Below are 17,192 nucleotides of genomic sequence, written 5' to 3'. Positions count from 1 at the left end.
GCAAGGATCTAATCTATTCATGATGTCCTTGGGTTTGATCTCATCTCTCTCCCTCTCTCTCTGCTGACTGGACAGTCCGATCAAACAGAAATGACCAAATAAGATCCCCCAGAACTCAAACTGCAGTACAGAGTCAGACCCTATCAGATTCTACTTTCATGCCAGCGGGCATTTCATTTGATCGTTGTATTTTGGGTGTTTTGTATTTTAGTAGATTGCATTGTTTGCTTGTTTGTTTTACAGTTGTTTATGATTCAAATGGTTGATACCTCATCATGGAATGAAACTCTTGGATTCTCTGTCACCTTCAACTTCAACTTTATTGCCACATCACAAGTTTACAGGTGTAAAATAGTGGGTGTTTGTTTATTTTTCTGTACAAGCTCCCAATGTTTAGCAGTTTCAAGAGGGAAACAAAGGTAACAAGAAGACACAATGTCAAACGTACATATGGTGCATGATAGAACACTGAAATACAATTCTGCAGGATATGCTTCTTGTGCAAGTAGAGACAACATTTGGCGCAGATATGCAAATTTGCATGGTGTCTTCTTTGTACTAAACCACTCTAGATGAAAGAAGATAGCGGGATTATTTAATGTCCCGTTGACATTGAATTTGACAGCCAGCCCCAGGCTTGGGAAGGGATCTAATGGGGTGAAACTCGTGAATGTAAAAACAGGACTGGGATTTGCTGCAACCTGTCTAAATAAAGAGCTTCTATCAAGAGTTGGCTAGTTGCAGTTTGTGCTACACAGTGTATTTCACAGTATAGTATATTATTGTTTAATTTAATATATAGCATTGCTTAAAGTATATTGTAGTGCAGTAGCCTATTATACAATTTAGCATAGCATGTTGCAGTGACATATTTCACTACCCATGGCCAACTACCTATAGTATATTGCATGTTATTTTTTAGAATCATAAGACATAGGCAGGAATTAATGTTTATAACAGTGCAGGCTGCTCTGGGGAACCCTGCATCTTCTAAGAAAGTAAGAGCTAGAACTTGGGCGGAGAATGGGAGTTGTGTCATAAACTATTTTCTGTGACTGCCTGATAATAGCCTGGGATGAGCTTTTTTTTTTTACTAACACCCATCATTTTCATAGCTGTCTGCACCAGACTAGTAATCTGTAATTTCAACTGTACACCTGACAAGTTACCATATACCAGGTTGTTATTACACATCTTACAATACTCTCATCCGCTGTTTTCAGCCTAGAGCACAGACTGTAATCATGGTCCATCCACCTGAGTGTAATGTATTATAAATATCACCCACTGCCTTTGGGTCCAACACCATCTCCTCAGCCTGTCATCACCCACGCCTCAGGGTCCCACATCTCCCCAGTCTACAATCCCCCCATGCCCTAGGGTCCAACAAAACCTCCTGTCTCTGTCTGCCATCACCCGTGCCTTAGGGTCCCATCTCCTCAATTGATGATCCCCCATGCCTTAGGGTCCAATACAATCTCCTCATTCGGCGTGTTTTTAAAACACACGTCCTTGGTTGGTTCTGGTGACTGATATTGTCCTTCTAATATGTGAGCGGTTATTTTATTTTAAAATAGCTATCCTACTTCTAGAAGAAACAGTTCAATTGTTCCTGTTAATGTTACATTTATGGGTACGTATACGTGTAAGTTCAATGAGATCTGGCTCAAGAACAGCACACACAATGCTTGGTTAAAATAATACATTTAAAGCCCGCTGCACCCTTGTGCAAAAAAAAAAAAAAAGACGCTCAGATTAGGAACTTGTAGGAACTTATAGGTATAAAGGCAATAAAGTCACATGGGAAGTCAGAATACAAAAAGCCACTGTAAAGGGCACCAGCAAATAAGGTCTTAAAAGTATTATATTGAACTTGTCGAAACCTGCAGAAACTCTAAGCCACCACGTACGTTTGTGTTTAAAGGTCAGGTCAATTAGTGAAGAGTAGTGGGAGGCTCTAACTGACAACACTGTTTGCCCAAACTTGCATTGTAACTACACAGGCCCCTCAGTTGCCCTTATATGAATGTGTGTGTGTGTGTGTGTGTGTGTGTGTGTGTGTGTGTGTGTGTGTGTGTGTGTGTGTGTGTGTGCGCGCGTGTATGCGTGTGTGTGTGTGTGTGTGTGTGTGTGTGTGTGTGTGTGTGTGTGCGACTGTGCGTGCATGTGCATGTGCATGTGCATGTGCATGTGCATGTGCATGTGCATGTGCATGTGCATGTGCATGTGTACAATTATGTCTATTTGAATGTGAGTGTGATAACTGATACATATAAGAATGTTCTTATTGTAACGTACCAAAAGTCATTTATGGAGAATGTACCATTTCACAAGTTTTCAAATGTATAAAAATCTTTTGAAAATAGCAGATCTAAATAGTAGATTGGCTATTTTCCACTGGCCAAAATGTATATAGGGCTGAAGTAGTTCATTTTTTTGTAATAATAATCAAAATCTAAGTAACTACAGAATAAAGTTTTCAAATAATTGTAGTGGAGTAAAAGTACAATATTTGTAAAGTAAAAGTAAGTAAGTAAAAGTACTGGAAATTGGAAATACTCCAGTAAAGTAAAAAATGCAACAAAATTGTACTTAAGTACAGTATTTGCGTAAATGTACTTTACACCACTGGTTTATACATGTGTGTATACATGTGTGTATGCATGTCTATTTGCATGTGTGTGTGTGTGTGTGTGTGTGTGTGTGTGTGTGTGTGTGTGTGTGTGTGTGTGTGTGTGTGTGTGTGTGTGTGTGTGTGTGTGTGTATCAAATAATACATTATTGGCAACAGTTATAAGCACAGTATCACTAAGCTAAAAGCGGCAAAATGAATTAAACACAAAAAAGCCGAAGCTTGTTTCCATTGTGGTCCATGTATGTTTGCATTTACGTGTGTGTGTACATGCATGTCTATTTGTGCGTGCGTGCGTGCGTGCGTGCGTGCGTGCGTGCGTGCGTGCGTGCGTGCGTGCGTGCGTGCGTGCGTGCGTGCGTGCGTGCGAGAGAGAGAGAGAGAGAGAGAGAGAGAGAGAGAGAGAGAGAGAGAGAGAGAGAGAGAGAGAGAGAGAGAGAGAGAGAGACTCTTCCAGGTTTCTGTTAAAGTGCAGTTAAGTGTAACACCTCCCCTCCAGGGCGCTGACTCAGACATCAGACTGTACGACTCGTTAGTTATGTTATCTCGCTTCATCTGACCTTTGTTTTAAGGATTAAAATTATCATAATCATGTTGCCATAGAAACCAGCTGGGTTCAGCAACCTCAGGTAAAAGCCATAAATTGCAAATAAAACATATTAAAACCAGAAATCAACACACAATAGATAAGAAGCCAACCACCATAAAGAGAGACAATAAAGAAATGACACACATATCCCAAATATGATGAGAAGTAACTGATTACAAATAAAAATAACAAATAAGACACCTGAGATGGCATGAGACAATGCAAAACATAAAAAACTATAATAAATTACTGGTAGTTAATTATTGTTATTATTACAGATCTTTTTTATTATAAATGCAGCAGAGATTTTGATACAGTTTATTCCAGAGGGATAATGACATGAAACCTTATATACATAAAACAATATTTCAGTCAAACTTAAATTCTCAGACACCTCAGTACAAGTTCCACATCGCTGGACCCTCATAGTGTTATGATCCTGCACAGTATTTCTATTAAAAAAAAAAAAAAAAAGAGAGAAAAAGATTCTAAACAAGCTTCAATTAATAGAATTAGTCTTCAAGAAGAAATCAAATAAAATCACTCTTTGCATGGGCTTGCCCCAACCATTTAATGAATCTATCAAACTAACATTGGCTTTAGCACCACTAGAGGACACTGAGTAGTGCCATGCATGGACAAAATGTGTTGGACAAAATATAGGTGAAAAGTACTGTATGTTGGTATGGCTACCACTTGCAATAAGGAGTGTCACACTTTTAACCTTTTTTAATCTCAAATAATGGCTATAATATATGATAAACCAGACCTGTGATAATGTTTTAACTTCTGCCTGACAACAACGATTTGTATTTGCATATCGTCATTAGCATTTTTGTTACTTGCCCAGGGACTATGGCTGTAAAAACTCTGGCATGTTTACGGCTTATATTTTCTTTTATACTGACGTTAATGTGCCCAATAATTAATCGATGTGATGAGAAGAAGATGAGCATTCCAGCATCACTTCAAGGGGTTGAGCACCAATAATAATTTAGTTTTATGAGGGTAGTTTTATGAGGGTGCAGCGTGTTGCAAGGTTGACACACCACACACAGACACACACACACACACACACGCGCACGTGCCCACGTGCACGCACACACACACACACACACACACACACACACACACACACACACACACACACACACACACACACACACACACACACACACACACACACACACACACTCTTTATGATGGAGAGGCCCTTTAGTGTGAAAAGTTTGTTGATACTAACTGATGAATGATGACAGTAATTTTAGCTCTAATCATTTTTGTGGAATAAAGAGAATCTAATCACGTTGTAGACCATCAAGACAATAGGATGTCTTGTTGACACCTGCCTCATCATCAGTTTGTCCAAGCATGTCACCACTGACTGTACTGAATCAAAACAAGACCAGGCAAGACTAGGTGACATTCACACTATATTGCCAACTACTGCTAACTTCTGAACCAAAATGTGTAAAAAAAAAACATTACAACAGAAGAAGACAGTGCTGTGTTTTAATTGCAACACAACAGGTGGTCTTTAGTAGGTCTGTTCTTGCTTGATCTTGCTCAGTGGTGCACAGAGCAGTAAAATCACATACATAATCACATAGATGCACATTCAGATACATATATTAATGTTTTCTTTCTCACCGGTCTTCCTTCTTTCTTTCTTTCTTTTACTATCTGACTCTTGCGTATGAAATCCCTCTATTGAATTAGAATTGACTAGGACGGCGCTCGTAAATTATAGTACAGATATTGGATTTTATCATATAGGCCTACATATTATTTCTGTGCATTAGTTACATTTAAGTGTATGAATGAATAAAATGTGCCTCAGTGTATCAAAATGACCAAACACACACACAACACAACAATATATTTCACATGCTTGTTTTATTGTTTGTAAGATGGGATGAGATGTGTGTTCTTGTGGCTTCCTGGGGCGTCTCAGTAGCGATCCATGGCCGAGGAAGATGTTGAGGAGACCACCTTCCCATCAACCACCCTTTCAACCACCGTCACCACCTTCCTGACGGTGGTGCTGGATGACGAGGAAGTGGACACACTGTCGACCAATCAGAAAACACCAGTCAGACTGACACTCGCGTCTCTACGAACCTCAGAAGCGTTATTGACCGAAAAGGTCGTTCTGAAACAAACCTAACAGTTCCAACCTGGCGTCCCTATTTAAGATTTTCTAAAACTTTCATTAGTCTTTCAAAAATCTTCGAAAACATTCAAATGTCTCTATGTTAGAGTAGGGAGACCACCTCCAACTAATGCAGACTAATATTATTGTAATACTAGTCCATAGCCGGGGATGTGCTCTCTCTCTCCCACAACCATGAGAAGTTGATGTTTAAGCTGTTTGAGCTAAACTATGTGTGCTAATAACACAACCTGGATTTGAACATCGCACGTGGCAATCTGCGTGCTATTGAAGATGATATCCAAAGTGCCCTACCACTCATAAAACGCAGTGTGTGTGGACAGGACACACACACACACACACACACACACACACACACACACACACACACACACACACACACACACACACACACACACACACACACACACACACTGTCGTTCTCTGTGCGGCAGTGTCTGGCCAGTGGCTACGATCCCATAGGCTGCAGGGCGTCGTGGCTGTGTGCATTATGCTAAAGGTCAATGCCTGTGTGCTACTTCAGATCAATTGCTCAATCCACTGAGGAGAACTAGGCTGACTGACAGAGGTTTCATTATTATATAGTAGGATAGGATACCCTACCATTCAGATTGATTAAAATATCATTTTATTTATCAAAATAAGTCCCGGATTGCTGCCTTAAATTGAGGTGAATTTAGATTCCATGGAAACAATCATGCCTAAACATAAATGTGCGCTATGTCTCGCACCTGCTGCTGCTGTCCTCTCCGTCCAGCAGTCTCCTGTACTCAGCGATCTCCATCTCCAGCCTGGCCTTCAAGTCCAGCAGCATCTGGTACTCCTGGCGCTGGCGCTCCAGCTCAGACCTGAGCTGACCTAGCTGGTCCTCTAGGTTGGTCACCTGGTGAGGAAGAGGAGGAGAAGAAGAAGAAGAAGAAGAAGAAGAAGAAGAAGAAGAAGAAGAAGAAGAAGAAGAAGAAGAAGAAGAAGAAGAAGAAGAAGAAGAAGAAGAATGTCATAACCATCACCGTAACATTTGATCCGATGCTAAAATAGATAACATGATCAAGTATTGAAGTTTATCACTTGAGCCCTATACTTCGGCTATTTGAAAATAGTAGATCTAAAAGCTCACAATGTATCACATATCGATGCGTTGTGAGTTTGTAGATTTGTTAATTGTGGAAAAAAAATGCTAAAACTAAAAAACGAATCTTAAAGTTTTTGAAAACTTTTGAAACATCTTTAAGAAAAATAAGGTTTTGTCTATAAATCAACCAATCAAATAGAGACAGCATGTGTCTCTCACCTGCGTCTGGTAGCCAGACAGCTGCATAGAGTAGCCGTTCCGTGTCTCTGCCAGGGTCCCCTCCAAGGACGCTTTCTACACATTCGCAAACACACACACACACACACACACACACACACACACACACACACACACACACACACACACACACACACACACACACACACACACACACACACTTATGTCAGTACATTCCCTTTGTTTAAAACACTTTAAAAACTACAACTAGACATATCATTTATAATATTAATTATTTTTTAGTATTGTATTAATTTCGAACAATTACTATTATTGTTATTGTTATTATGATTATTATTATTGTGCATTATTATTGTGCATTACTCTGTATTATTTTGAGCTTTGTTTTTGTTTTCAATGTTCAAAATAAACATTCAGTCATAAATATCATGTTCATAATAATTATAGTTAAATCTTGTTGCTATGGTCTTTTACAGTTGTAATGTAGGATAACTAATTTAGCTGGTTGGGAAGTGGTGACCACTGTGGTGCATGGGTAAGAATGCAGAGAGGCTTATTCTCATCTTCGAGGGTATTATTATAGCCTTGGTTACAGAAAGTACTGTTCAATACAGTCCCATGTTGCAAATAAAACAATAAAGTCTCTTCAGTGATATAGTCCAAAACACGATCAAAACAAGTATTAATATGTCAGGCATAAAAGTAGCTCTTCGCTCCTCAAAGGCTCCAAACATACTGAGCTCCCAGCTTAAAGCCCAAACTGATTAAACCAACCCGATCTCCAGAGATTACCGTAACATTGCACGGAACGAGTGCACTTCATTCCGTGGATAGCCGCCTCGGAACTCCCGAATTGCGTGCATATGGTACGGCGCTGCCTTTGTGACAAAACCATTTCGGAGGCGCGCAGTCACAGGCGAATTGTCCCCCCGTGAAGGACCACCGAGGGAGCTAAGGCGACCGAGTTGCCGTCCTGAACGGTGGGACATTCGCCTGTGCCTACTCAGCGCCGTTTGAGTTATGTACCGATAGGCACAGAATCGTAAATTTTATTGTGCGGACTGCTCTGCTTCCGGGTTTTTCCGTGTTGCGACTGGTTACGCCCACCGTGGGACTCGCCGTACATATGCACGCAATTTGGGAGTTCCGAGGCGACTATCCACGGAATGAAGTGCACTCGTTCCGTGCAATGTTACGGTATTCTCTGGAGATCAGGCTGGATTAAACACACCTGGCCTTAACTCTAATTAGCTGCCAGTCCCTCTTTCTAGGCTGAACACAATCATCAATTAAGTGACACAATAGAGGGTATGCGTGTGACATCATCATCAAACCCGGAAGTTATGCAGGAATGCCTACTGAGTGTCAAAAAAAGACTTTCTGGCCTTGACAGCCCATGCATCCAAACAGAAAAGTCATATCTGATTGCATTAAACAACATTAAGCAATGTTAAACTCACTTTGCATGTTGCTTTGCCACTCGCTTTGCCACTTGATGTGCCATTCACTTTAAACATGCGCATACCCTCTATACACATAAGGTCAAAGTGACCCACCTAGCTAAATAGACAGGGATCCTTCATCACAACAGTGGTGTCTTTTAACTGTAGTGTACATATCCTCTTCTTCTAATCTAATTCCTATGAGGCTCTCATTTGAATATAGCCTACACAGTAAAATCCTCAGTGTTTTCTTTTTTTTTTTACTGTTTACAATGGACAATTTGTGAATTTGTGAAATATTACATGTGTACATTTCTAATGTCAACTGTAACATTCACAATGTCACTACTACTACTGATGATGATGATAATAATAATAATAATAATAATAATAATAATAATAATAATAATAATAGGGGTAATAATAATAATAATAATAATAATAATAATACTCACCATACTGAGCATGGACTGTAGCTCTATCTGCAGAGACTGCAATGTCCGTTTGACCTCTGTGACCTCTGACCTGGACGACTGTAGAGACTCCGAATGGGAGACCACCTCTTTGTTCAGTATATCTGTCTGCTCAGAACACACACACACACACACACACACACACACACACACACACACACACACACACACACACACACACACACACACACACACACACACACACACACACACACACTCACACACACACACACACACACACACACACACACACACACACACACACACACACACACACACACACACAGTACGTTCAGTAAATCACATGACATTTACATTTCTCATATGTTGATGTTTGCTGACACCAAATTCTAAGCGACCCTCATGTGATTCAGAAATGTATTTTTTGTACTATTTACTATTTACTTTTGTGCGACCCTCTTGTATGAGGAGGTAGGACATTCATTTATGGAAATAACATAAAAAGTTTAAGTATGCAGATATGAGGTTTCTGCCTGACAGCAACGATTTGTTGCCTAGTTATAGAAGCTACTTTATGTTATTTAGTGTAGAATACTCTATGCTAGTGGTTACTAATTAACATCGAAATAGCATACTGCCATACTCTTTGCTTGTCCACAGATACTAAAACATACAAATATAATTTAGATAGCATGGTGTTTTGACAGATGCTAGGTTTGATCTTTACATAGTAATAGGGCAGGCTATGGATGATTCAACCTGGTGTACCTATTTTGGGAATGTTAATATAAAAAAATGTTCAAAAGTTTAAATTCTTTGTAAACATTTCCAAAAATCTTCAGAAATAGCAAAAAATAGCACATTAACATAAGCTAAATAAAAATTGGGCTTAATCACTCCTGGCCTGAGTCAAACTAATTAGAGAGCTGTTGTGCATTGAGGTAATCAATGCACACAAGATAAAACCTGCCACCCACTCAGTTGGAAATCTTTTCAAACCGTTCGACCGTGTGCCCAAAATATGGGATTCCAACATAATCATTTAATTCATATATGTTTTAATTTCCCTCTCCTTTCCAATGGGCCCATCTTGCGCCCACTTGGTGGCCGCCGGCCCACTTTTATAACCACTGTCTTAGGGGCTGTGTCCACTGAGGCTTTTTTTCCCCAGCTGAAAACGGCGGGGCGCTCGCCTGGGAGCACGTAGGTGCCTGAGTTGAAACAATTTAACTCTCGGCAGGCAGAGGAAAGCGCCACGCGTGTACAGTGGTGGAAAAAGTACTCAAATTCTTTACTTAAGTAAAAGTACCAATACTGCAATATAAAAATACTCTGTTACAAGTAAAACTCCAGAATTCAAAATGTACTTGAGTAAAGGTACAAAAGTATTGGCATCAAAATGTACTTAAAGTATCAAAAGTAAAAGTACTAAATATTTGAAAATAGCCGATCTACAAGCTAACAACGCGTCGCGATGCGACGCGTTGTGAGCTTGTAGATCGGCTATTTTCAAATAGCCTAGGTATAAAATAGGGCCAAATTGGCAAATGTATGTTTTATAATGTAATAATTTATATCTGAAAAGTAACTAGTAACTAAAGTTTTCAAATAATTGTAGTGGAGTAAAAGTACAATATTTGCCTCTGAGATGTAGTGGAGTAGAAGTAAAAGTATTGGAAATTGGAAATACTCAAGTAAAGTACAAATACCTCAACATTTTACTTAAGTACAGTACTTAAGTAAATGTACTTAGTTACTTTACACCACTGCGCGTGTAACTGTACTGCTCTGTGTACCAAGCCCCCAGCCCCCTGTAGTTCAACTGTACCTGCTCTGTGTACCTGGCCTCCAGCCCCCTGTAGTTCAACTGTACCTGCTCTGTGTACCAAGCCCCCAGCCCCCTGTAGTTCAACTGTACCTGCTCTGTGTACCAGGTCTCCAGGTCCTTGCGGTTCTTGGCGGCGACTCCCTCATACTGTTCTCTGATCTCAGCCATGACTTTATTGAGGTCCTCCTGAGGACCAGTGTCCACCTCCACATGCACCTGACCACTCATCTGGGCATGCATGGCCCGGAGCTCCTGTAACATCACGCACGCACATATTATGCACGCACGCACGCACGCACGCACGCACGCACGCACGCACGCACGCACGCACGCACGCACGCACGCACGCACGCACGCACGATGATGATATTTCTATGTATGAATAATAATAACAATAAATACATAAAATAATAACAGATAGATAAATAAATATATAAATATTGATTGTGAAACAATCACCGAAAAACTAAGAAAAATGTTTATTTTACAATGGTGGCCATTCTGTTTTCAGTGCAGAAGATACTTTTCCCCTACAGACACACTTGGAGGCAGCCACTGCGCTACAATGCGAGTGCTGCCTTATGATGCGACTATTACATAAGTAACCTTATGTAATAGAGGTGTTGTGATGTGGAGTGTAGTGGCCTACTGTACAACCTCGAGTGGCTGAATGGCTTTGTGGCTTAAGTACCCTAGGATCGTAAAACTACAAATGACAGGAGTGGTAGCAGCTTGGCACCGACCTCCTCATGGTTCTTTTTCAGGTAGACCAGTTCCTCCTTCAGTGCTTCTATCTGCATGGCCGAGTCAGACTTAGCCAAGGTCAGCTCCTCCAGAACCCTCTTCAACCCAGAGATGTCTGCCTCCACTGACTGACGCATAGCCAGCTCATTCTCATACCTGGAGAGAGAGGTATGAGACAGACAGACAGACAGACAGACAGACAGACAGACAGACAGACAGACAGACAGACAGACAGACAGACAGACAGACAGACAGACAGACAGACAGACAGACAGAAGCTGTATTTGTTCACTTTTAAATACATTCATACATTAATTTATATTATAATATGTATTATTCATTATGAACTGTAAAGGTAGATCTCACTTCATCCTGAAGTCTTCTGCTGCCAGCCTGGCATTGTCAATGCTGAGGTGAATGGCACCGTTATTACGTATAGCACTCTGAATCTGTACACACGCACGCACGCACACGCACACGCGCACACGCACACACACACACACACACACACACACACACACACACACACACACACACACACACACACACACACACATACACACACGTCACATGCTGTATCAGTCATGGAGTTCATTAACTGCCAGAGGTATTTTCATATTTTTTTAGCCAGTGCCAGAGTTTTTCATTGGAAAAAAAAAAGTACTCAGGAGCCGAAATACTGCATTTTTAAGTTTTAAGTTAACAAGGAAGTGGATAGGAGTCTAGATCTTCAACTAATCATATCTCCTTGGTCTTTGGGTGAAATTGGGAGATTTTTTTTTAATTATTATTATTATTTTTTCACTTCACGTAGATCTACGCGATTGGCACGTGGCGGCTTTAAATCGGTTCGCGTAGATCTACGTGATTGGCAGTGAATCAGTTGAGTTGGGTTTTCCTCCTACCTTTCCCTGCAGGTCGGTGATGGTAGCAAAGAAGGCACTGTAGTCCCTGGTGGCCGGACTCGCCCTGCTCTCCAAGTACCGTCTGATCTTCAGCTCCAGCTCGGCGTTGGCCTTCTCCAGGGAGCGCACCTTCCCCAGGTAGCTGCCCAGGCGGTCGTTGAGGTTCTGCATGGTGAACTTCTCGTTGCCGATGACACTCTCGTCCATGCCCCCATAGCCTCCACCACCACCACCTCCACCACCACCACCACCGCGGCTCATGGAGGAGAAAGATGTCGGGGCGCAGGAGATCCGCGTCCCCACACCTCCTGCTCCCCCATAGACGCTGCCTGACCCCATACCTCCTCCTCTAAGCGTAGAGAGGTAGGAACCGCCAACGTTAGAACTTCTCGTGGAACCTGCAGAGGAGCCGTACATTGTCAGACGATTGGGATGCTGTGCACCTGCAGCTCTGCCTGGGGATGAGAGAGAGCGAGAGAGAGAGAGAGAGAGAGAGTGAAGAGCTGCAGCTTGGACATCCTTTTTAAAGCATCGAAGGAAAAATAATCATCAATCACTTGTCAAAATACCACACTGCATGGTGCTTTAGGCACGGGTCCAAGCATGAATGCTGAATGAGAAAAGAAGAGGCATCAATTACAATTTACAATCCTCCTAGGTGTGGTATCACAAGGTCACTTTACAACCTACTGTAATAAACAGAGATGACATTTGTAGCCAGTCTCTGTTGACGGCTGAGCATTTTACAAAGAAATGCTTTTGAACCCTTTTGTGCTTTTTTGTATCCTAAATGTTATGGATAGCAGTCAGATCAGGTGAAGAAATGTTAGGGTCAACTTCAGTCTCATCCACCTGAAACAGTCAGTCAGTCAGACAGACAGACAGACAGACAGACAGACAGACAGACAGACAGACAGACAGACAGACAGACTGTACATCGTTCCCAGGCTTATTGAGTGTCACTGGGCTGTGAAAAGGCCTGTCTTGTCTCACCAATCCTGCGATCAGCCAATGTTTAGTTGTAGCCTTTCCCTGTGTTGATTGTCTGTTGAATTCACCTGTTAGTCCTTGTGCCTATTTAAACTCTCCTGTGTCCTGGTTGTTTAGGACAGATTGTAAATCACTGTGTTCTGTATTCCTTGTGGCTATTTCCTCGTGTTCTTAGTGCTCCCAGTGTTCCTAGTAATACCAGTGTTCATTTCTAGTGCTCCCTGTGTTTCCTGTTTTCATGTGAATAGAATAGCTTTGGATCAAGACTATCATACATAATCTGATCGAGTCTGTTTCTTCACTTTTCAAAGTTCAAAGTCATGAAAGACTTTGATGTAAATGCATTGCAAGCAGCAGACGCAGCTAGGCTGGGCTAAACGAATACTTGCGTTGTGTCATCAATTGTGTTGGCAAGAACCCAAAGTAGCACTCAGCATGCTACAGTGACATAACGACCACTCGGCGGACAGGGACATTTCAAATAGCAGATCTATAGTACAAGCTCCCAGCGTGTCGACGATGTGACACGTTGTTGTGATATTGTAAATCGACTGTTTTCCGCAATGTTTTATATACGCAATGTTATTTTTTTTTCATTATGTGAAAATATGTGAAAATGTTTGAACATTTTTGAAAATGATGGAAGTCCTCCATGTATATAAAGGGTCTTGAGGGCTTCTAGATTAGCTAATCCCACTTTTGTTTCTGTTTGGAAACTCTATTTACAGTAGTAATGTAAAAGTGCTTATTCTGCAGAATGGCCCATTACACCAGTGGTTCTCAACCTGTGGGTCGGGTCCCCACATTATTTTGGGGGTTCCCCAGATGACAGTAAAGTGACAATTTAAGGACTTTTAAGACCTTTTTAATACCTCAACACAGAAAATAAATTACATTTTAGTACACTTCTTGCCTATAATGAAATAAGGATGCTAGGTTGCAAGCGGTTAAAGTCCCATGTGACCTGTTAACTCTTTGACTGCGGACGACGCGATAACGCGTCAAGTGCTACTTTGTCCAGTTGGCCGTCGACGCGCTCGACGCGCTGGACGCGCGTTCATTGTTTAATCTCTGATTGCGCTATGCTGCTTAATATTCAATGTTATTCTCGAGTTCCACTTACTTCACGGACATCTGCATCCGGTTTCATGACCTGGATTCCGTTTCCGGTTTTTGATTCTTTTCCCCAGTCATTTTCGTCCAAAATAGGTAAATAAACGGTCTTTCACACGGTATGACGGACAAACGGACAGTTTCTCTTCTATAATCTATGGTCTGGGTGACGATCAGTCATCGCCGTCGTATATCACAACGTAATTTTCGCCGATCAAAACAATGGGGGGGACGTCACATCCGTTTTCATGTTTTTCCTTGTCTAATCTATGAAGAAGGGTGAGAGAGACCCAACGACATGATCACGCTGTCATGTGCTGCGCTCTAGTGGCGGATTTGTGCTGGGTCTTTACATTATGTGTCCTTAAATTATTTTCATGAGAAAAATTCAAAATATAAAAATAAAAAAACACGAAAATTGCTGGCACTGGGGGAGTACTTTATGAAAATACTCTGGCAGTCAAAGAGTTAAACTCACACTCCTTGCCAAACAACACACACACACACACACCCCGTTTACTGCGCCAAATCACTCAAAATTATATTTCATACCGTCCACACCCTTGACAGAACTGCAGACTATCCACATCTCACTTTCAATCTAAATGGTTGCTTTGTGTTTGTGAAGGAAATGAAAAGGAACGAAACATAATAACAGCGCAGGAAGTTCCATTAGACTCCGTCTGAGCAGAGAGATAGGTAATATTATTATGAACAGCTCTCACTTCATCCTGCAGTCCTCTGCCGGCAGCCTGGCGTTGTCAATGCTGAGGTGCTCACATTTTGTACATTTTGTGCTCACATTTTTTTCTTAAGTAAAAGAACCTATACCACAATGTAGAATGAATGAATGAATGAATGAATGCATGAATCTTTTTTTTTTTTTTTTGTCTGGCTGCCTCAACACAGCCCATCTCTTACGGATTATGCAGACACATTTCAAAGAACATAGGAATACTCTGTTACAAATAAAAGTCTGGTATTCAAAATTGCCTTGAGTGAAAGTACAAAAGTATTCGCATTAAGATATACTTAAGTACTCAAAGTAAAAGTACTCGTTTTGCAGAATGTCCCATTTCACAAGTTTCCAAATGTATAAAAATGCTTTGAAATTAAATAGCAGATCAACAAGCTCACAACACACCGTAAAGTGAAGCGTTGTGAGCTTGTAGATTGGCTATTTTCAAATTGCCAAAGTACTGTATAGGTCTGAAGTGGTTTTGTAATAATAATCAAAAAGTAAGTAAAAAGTACAATATTTGCCTCTGAGATGTAGTGGAGTAGCTACAAGTAAAAGTATTACAAATTGGAAACACTCCAGTAAAGTACAAATTCCTCAAAAGTGTACTTAAGTACAGTACTTGAGTAAATGTTCTTAGTTACTTTACACCACTGTTGAGGTGAATGACACCGTTATTACCCATAGCACTTTGAATCTGTACACACACACACACACACACACGCATGCACACATGCACGCAAACATACACGCACGCACGCACGCACGCACGCACACACACACACACACACACGCACACACGCACGCACGCACGCACGCACGCACGCACGCACGCACGCACGCACGCACGCACGCACGCACGCACGCACGCACGCACGCACGCACGCACGCATGCACCGCCACGCACGCACGCAGATGCCTGTCATTTAAGATTGTACAGTCCTTTAGTGAACGAGACGTGGGTCACATGCTGTAGGAATTAAAGGTGTCAGGTGCATCGATGTATCAAGAGAAGATCAGGTGAGCCGGTCGTAGGAAGGAAGGATTGAATTAACCCACAAAACCAGAATTTCACCACTTCAAAACTGGAGGTGACACCTATTCTCCCAAAACGAACAATGATGGAAGACAATAATAAAATAAGTAATAAATATACTGAATTGTTCACAATTTGTCATTTTTTTTAAATAAAACTAGAAAAGTGTGCTCCTCAGAGCACAGGTCTCCGCCAGGAAGCCAGTCATAGCCAATTGGAATGGGATCTGACTCATCTTGATCACATGACCCTAGTGTGTTTTGAAGAAACACATTATGGCAGATAATGTAAACTGGCACAGATAAATTGCGAATCCAGGGGGGCAGGGTGTCCCCAGTGTCATGGCTGGCTCAAATCCATGACTAACTAGAAAAAGTGCTCCTCGGAGCACAGTTCTCCGCCAGGTCAGGTAGGTTATTGTGGCCTCCTGGTGGCGCTATAATAGGCCAATGTGAAAAGGGTGCCATTTCTTCTTTGGCCTTGCACGGCAATCGGACACTGCATTCATGATTTGAGGCATTTTGTTCAAAAAAATTGTTTTGCTAAATTAGACCTGCTGATGGCGCTATAACAGGCCAATGTTAAAAGGGTGACATTTTCTCCCCAACATATTGAGAATGTGCGTGCAAAGTTTGACCGCAATCGGACGCAGGGTTCATGATTTGCGGCATTTTGTTCAAAACAAGCCACTACTAGCAAACTTTAGATGTCAATCTTAGCCAATCAGGATGGAATATGAAAAATCAAACACATCCGTTTTGATCACATGACTACAGAGATCATGTGTACCGATGTGCGTGAAATTTTGATAAAATCGGAAGTAATATAAAAATAAATGTTTTACATAAGTAGGCCTCCTGGTGGCGCTATAAAAGGCAGATGTGAAAAATGCAGGGCAAAGGTTTTTCCTTGACCTCTAGGGAGTGCGCTTACAAAGTTTTACACAGATCGGTGCAGTTATAGGTAAAAACACGAATCGGCCTGTTATAGCGCCACCATGAGGCTGATTAGAACATTTTAAAGTGGCATTTCTTCCTCAGCATAGTGGAAATACGCGTGCAAAATGTCAAGGAAATTGCATGCTGTGTTCATGATTTGAGGCGTTTTGTTCAAAACGGAGCAGTCCCGCAAGCTTTGGAAACCATTTTTAGCCAATCAGGATGGAATATGAAAAATCGTTTAATGACTATAGAGATACTGTGTACCGATTTGCGGGATTGTTGGACAAAATCTGTAGGAGTACTGTCAAAAAATATGTTTTGCACAAATCAGCCTCCTGGTGGTGCTGTAAAAGGCC

The 17,192-nt window shown here is 41.4% G+C and overlaps 1 protein-coding gene across 1 annotated transcript in view; it reads right to left on the bottom strand.

Annotated features, from left to right (window-relative positions):
- LOC308099393 (uncharacterized protein) overlaps positions 1-12,457 on the bottom strand; it is a gene marked incomplete at its 3' end in the record, with an annotated part of 24,614 nt that extends 12,157 nt beyond the window's left edge. The window contains exons 1-7 of the mRNA XM_080448135.1: positions 12,018-12,457; positions 11,479-11,561; positions 11,112-11,268; positions 10,459-10,620; positions 8,562-8,687; positions 6,686-6,760; positions 6,126-6,277 (exon numbers count right to left, since the gene is read on the bottom strand). Of these exons, the coding sequence (XP_080304261.1) occupies positions 6,126-6,277; positions 6,686-6,760; positions 8,562-8,687; positions 10,459-10,620; positions 11,112-11,268; positions 11,479-11,561; positions 12,018-12,434 (1,172 nt within the window). The 5' untranslated portion in view covers positions 12,435-12,457. The remainder of the gene's footprint in view (positions 1-6,125; positions 6,278-6,685; positions 6,761-8,561; positions 8,688-10,458; positions 10,621-11,111; positions 11,269-11,478; positions 11,562-12,017) is intronic.
- Positions 12,458-17,192: the final 4,735 nt, after the last annotated feature.

The sequence above is a fragment of the Gymnoscopelus braueri genome, assembly GCF_963280865.1.
Source record: "Gymnoscopelus braueri genome assembly, chromosome: 13".
Classification (NCBI taxonomy): domain Eukaryota; kingdom Metazoa; phylum Chordata; class Actinopteri; order Myctophiformes; family Myctophidae; genus Gymnoscopelus; species Gymnoscopelus braueri.
Note: the sequence above shows the minus strand (reverse complement) of the source record. Positions and strands in the feature narration are given on the sequence as shown.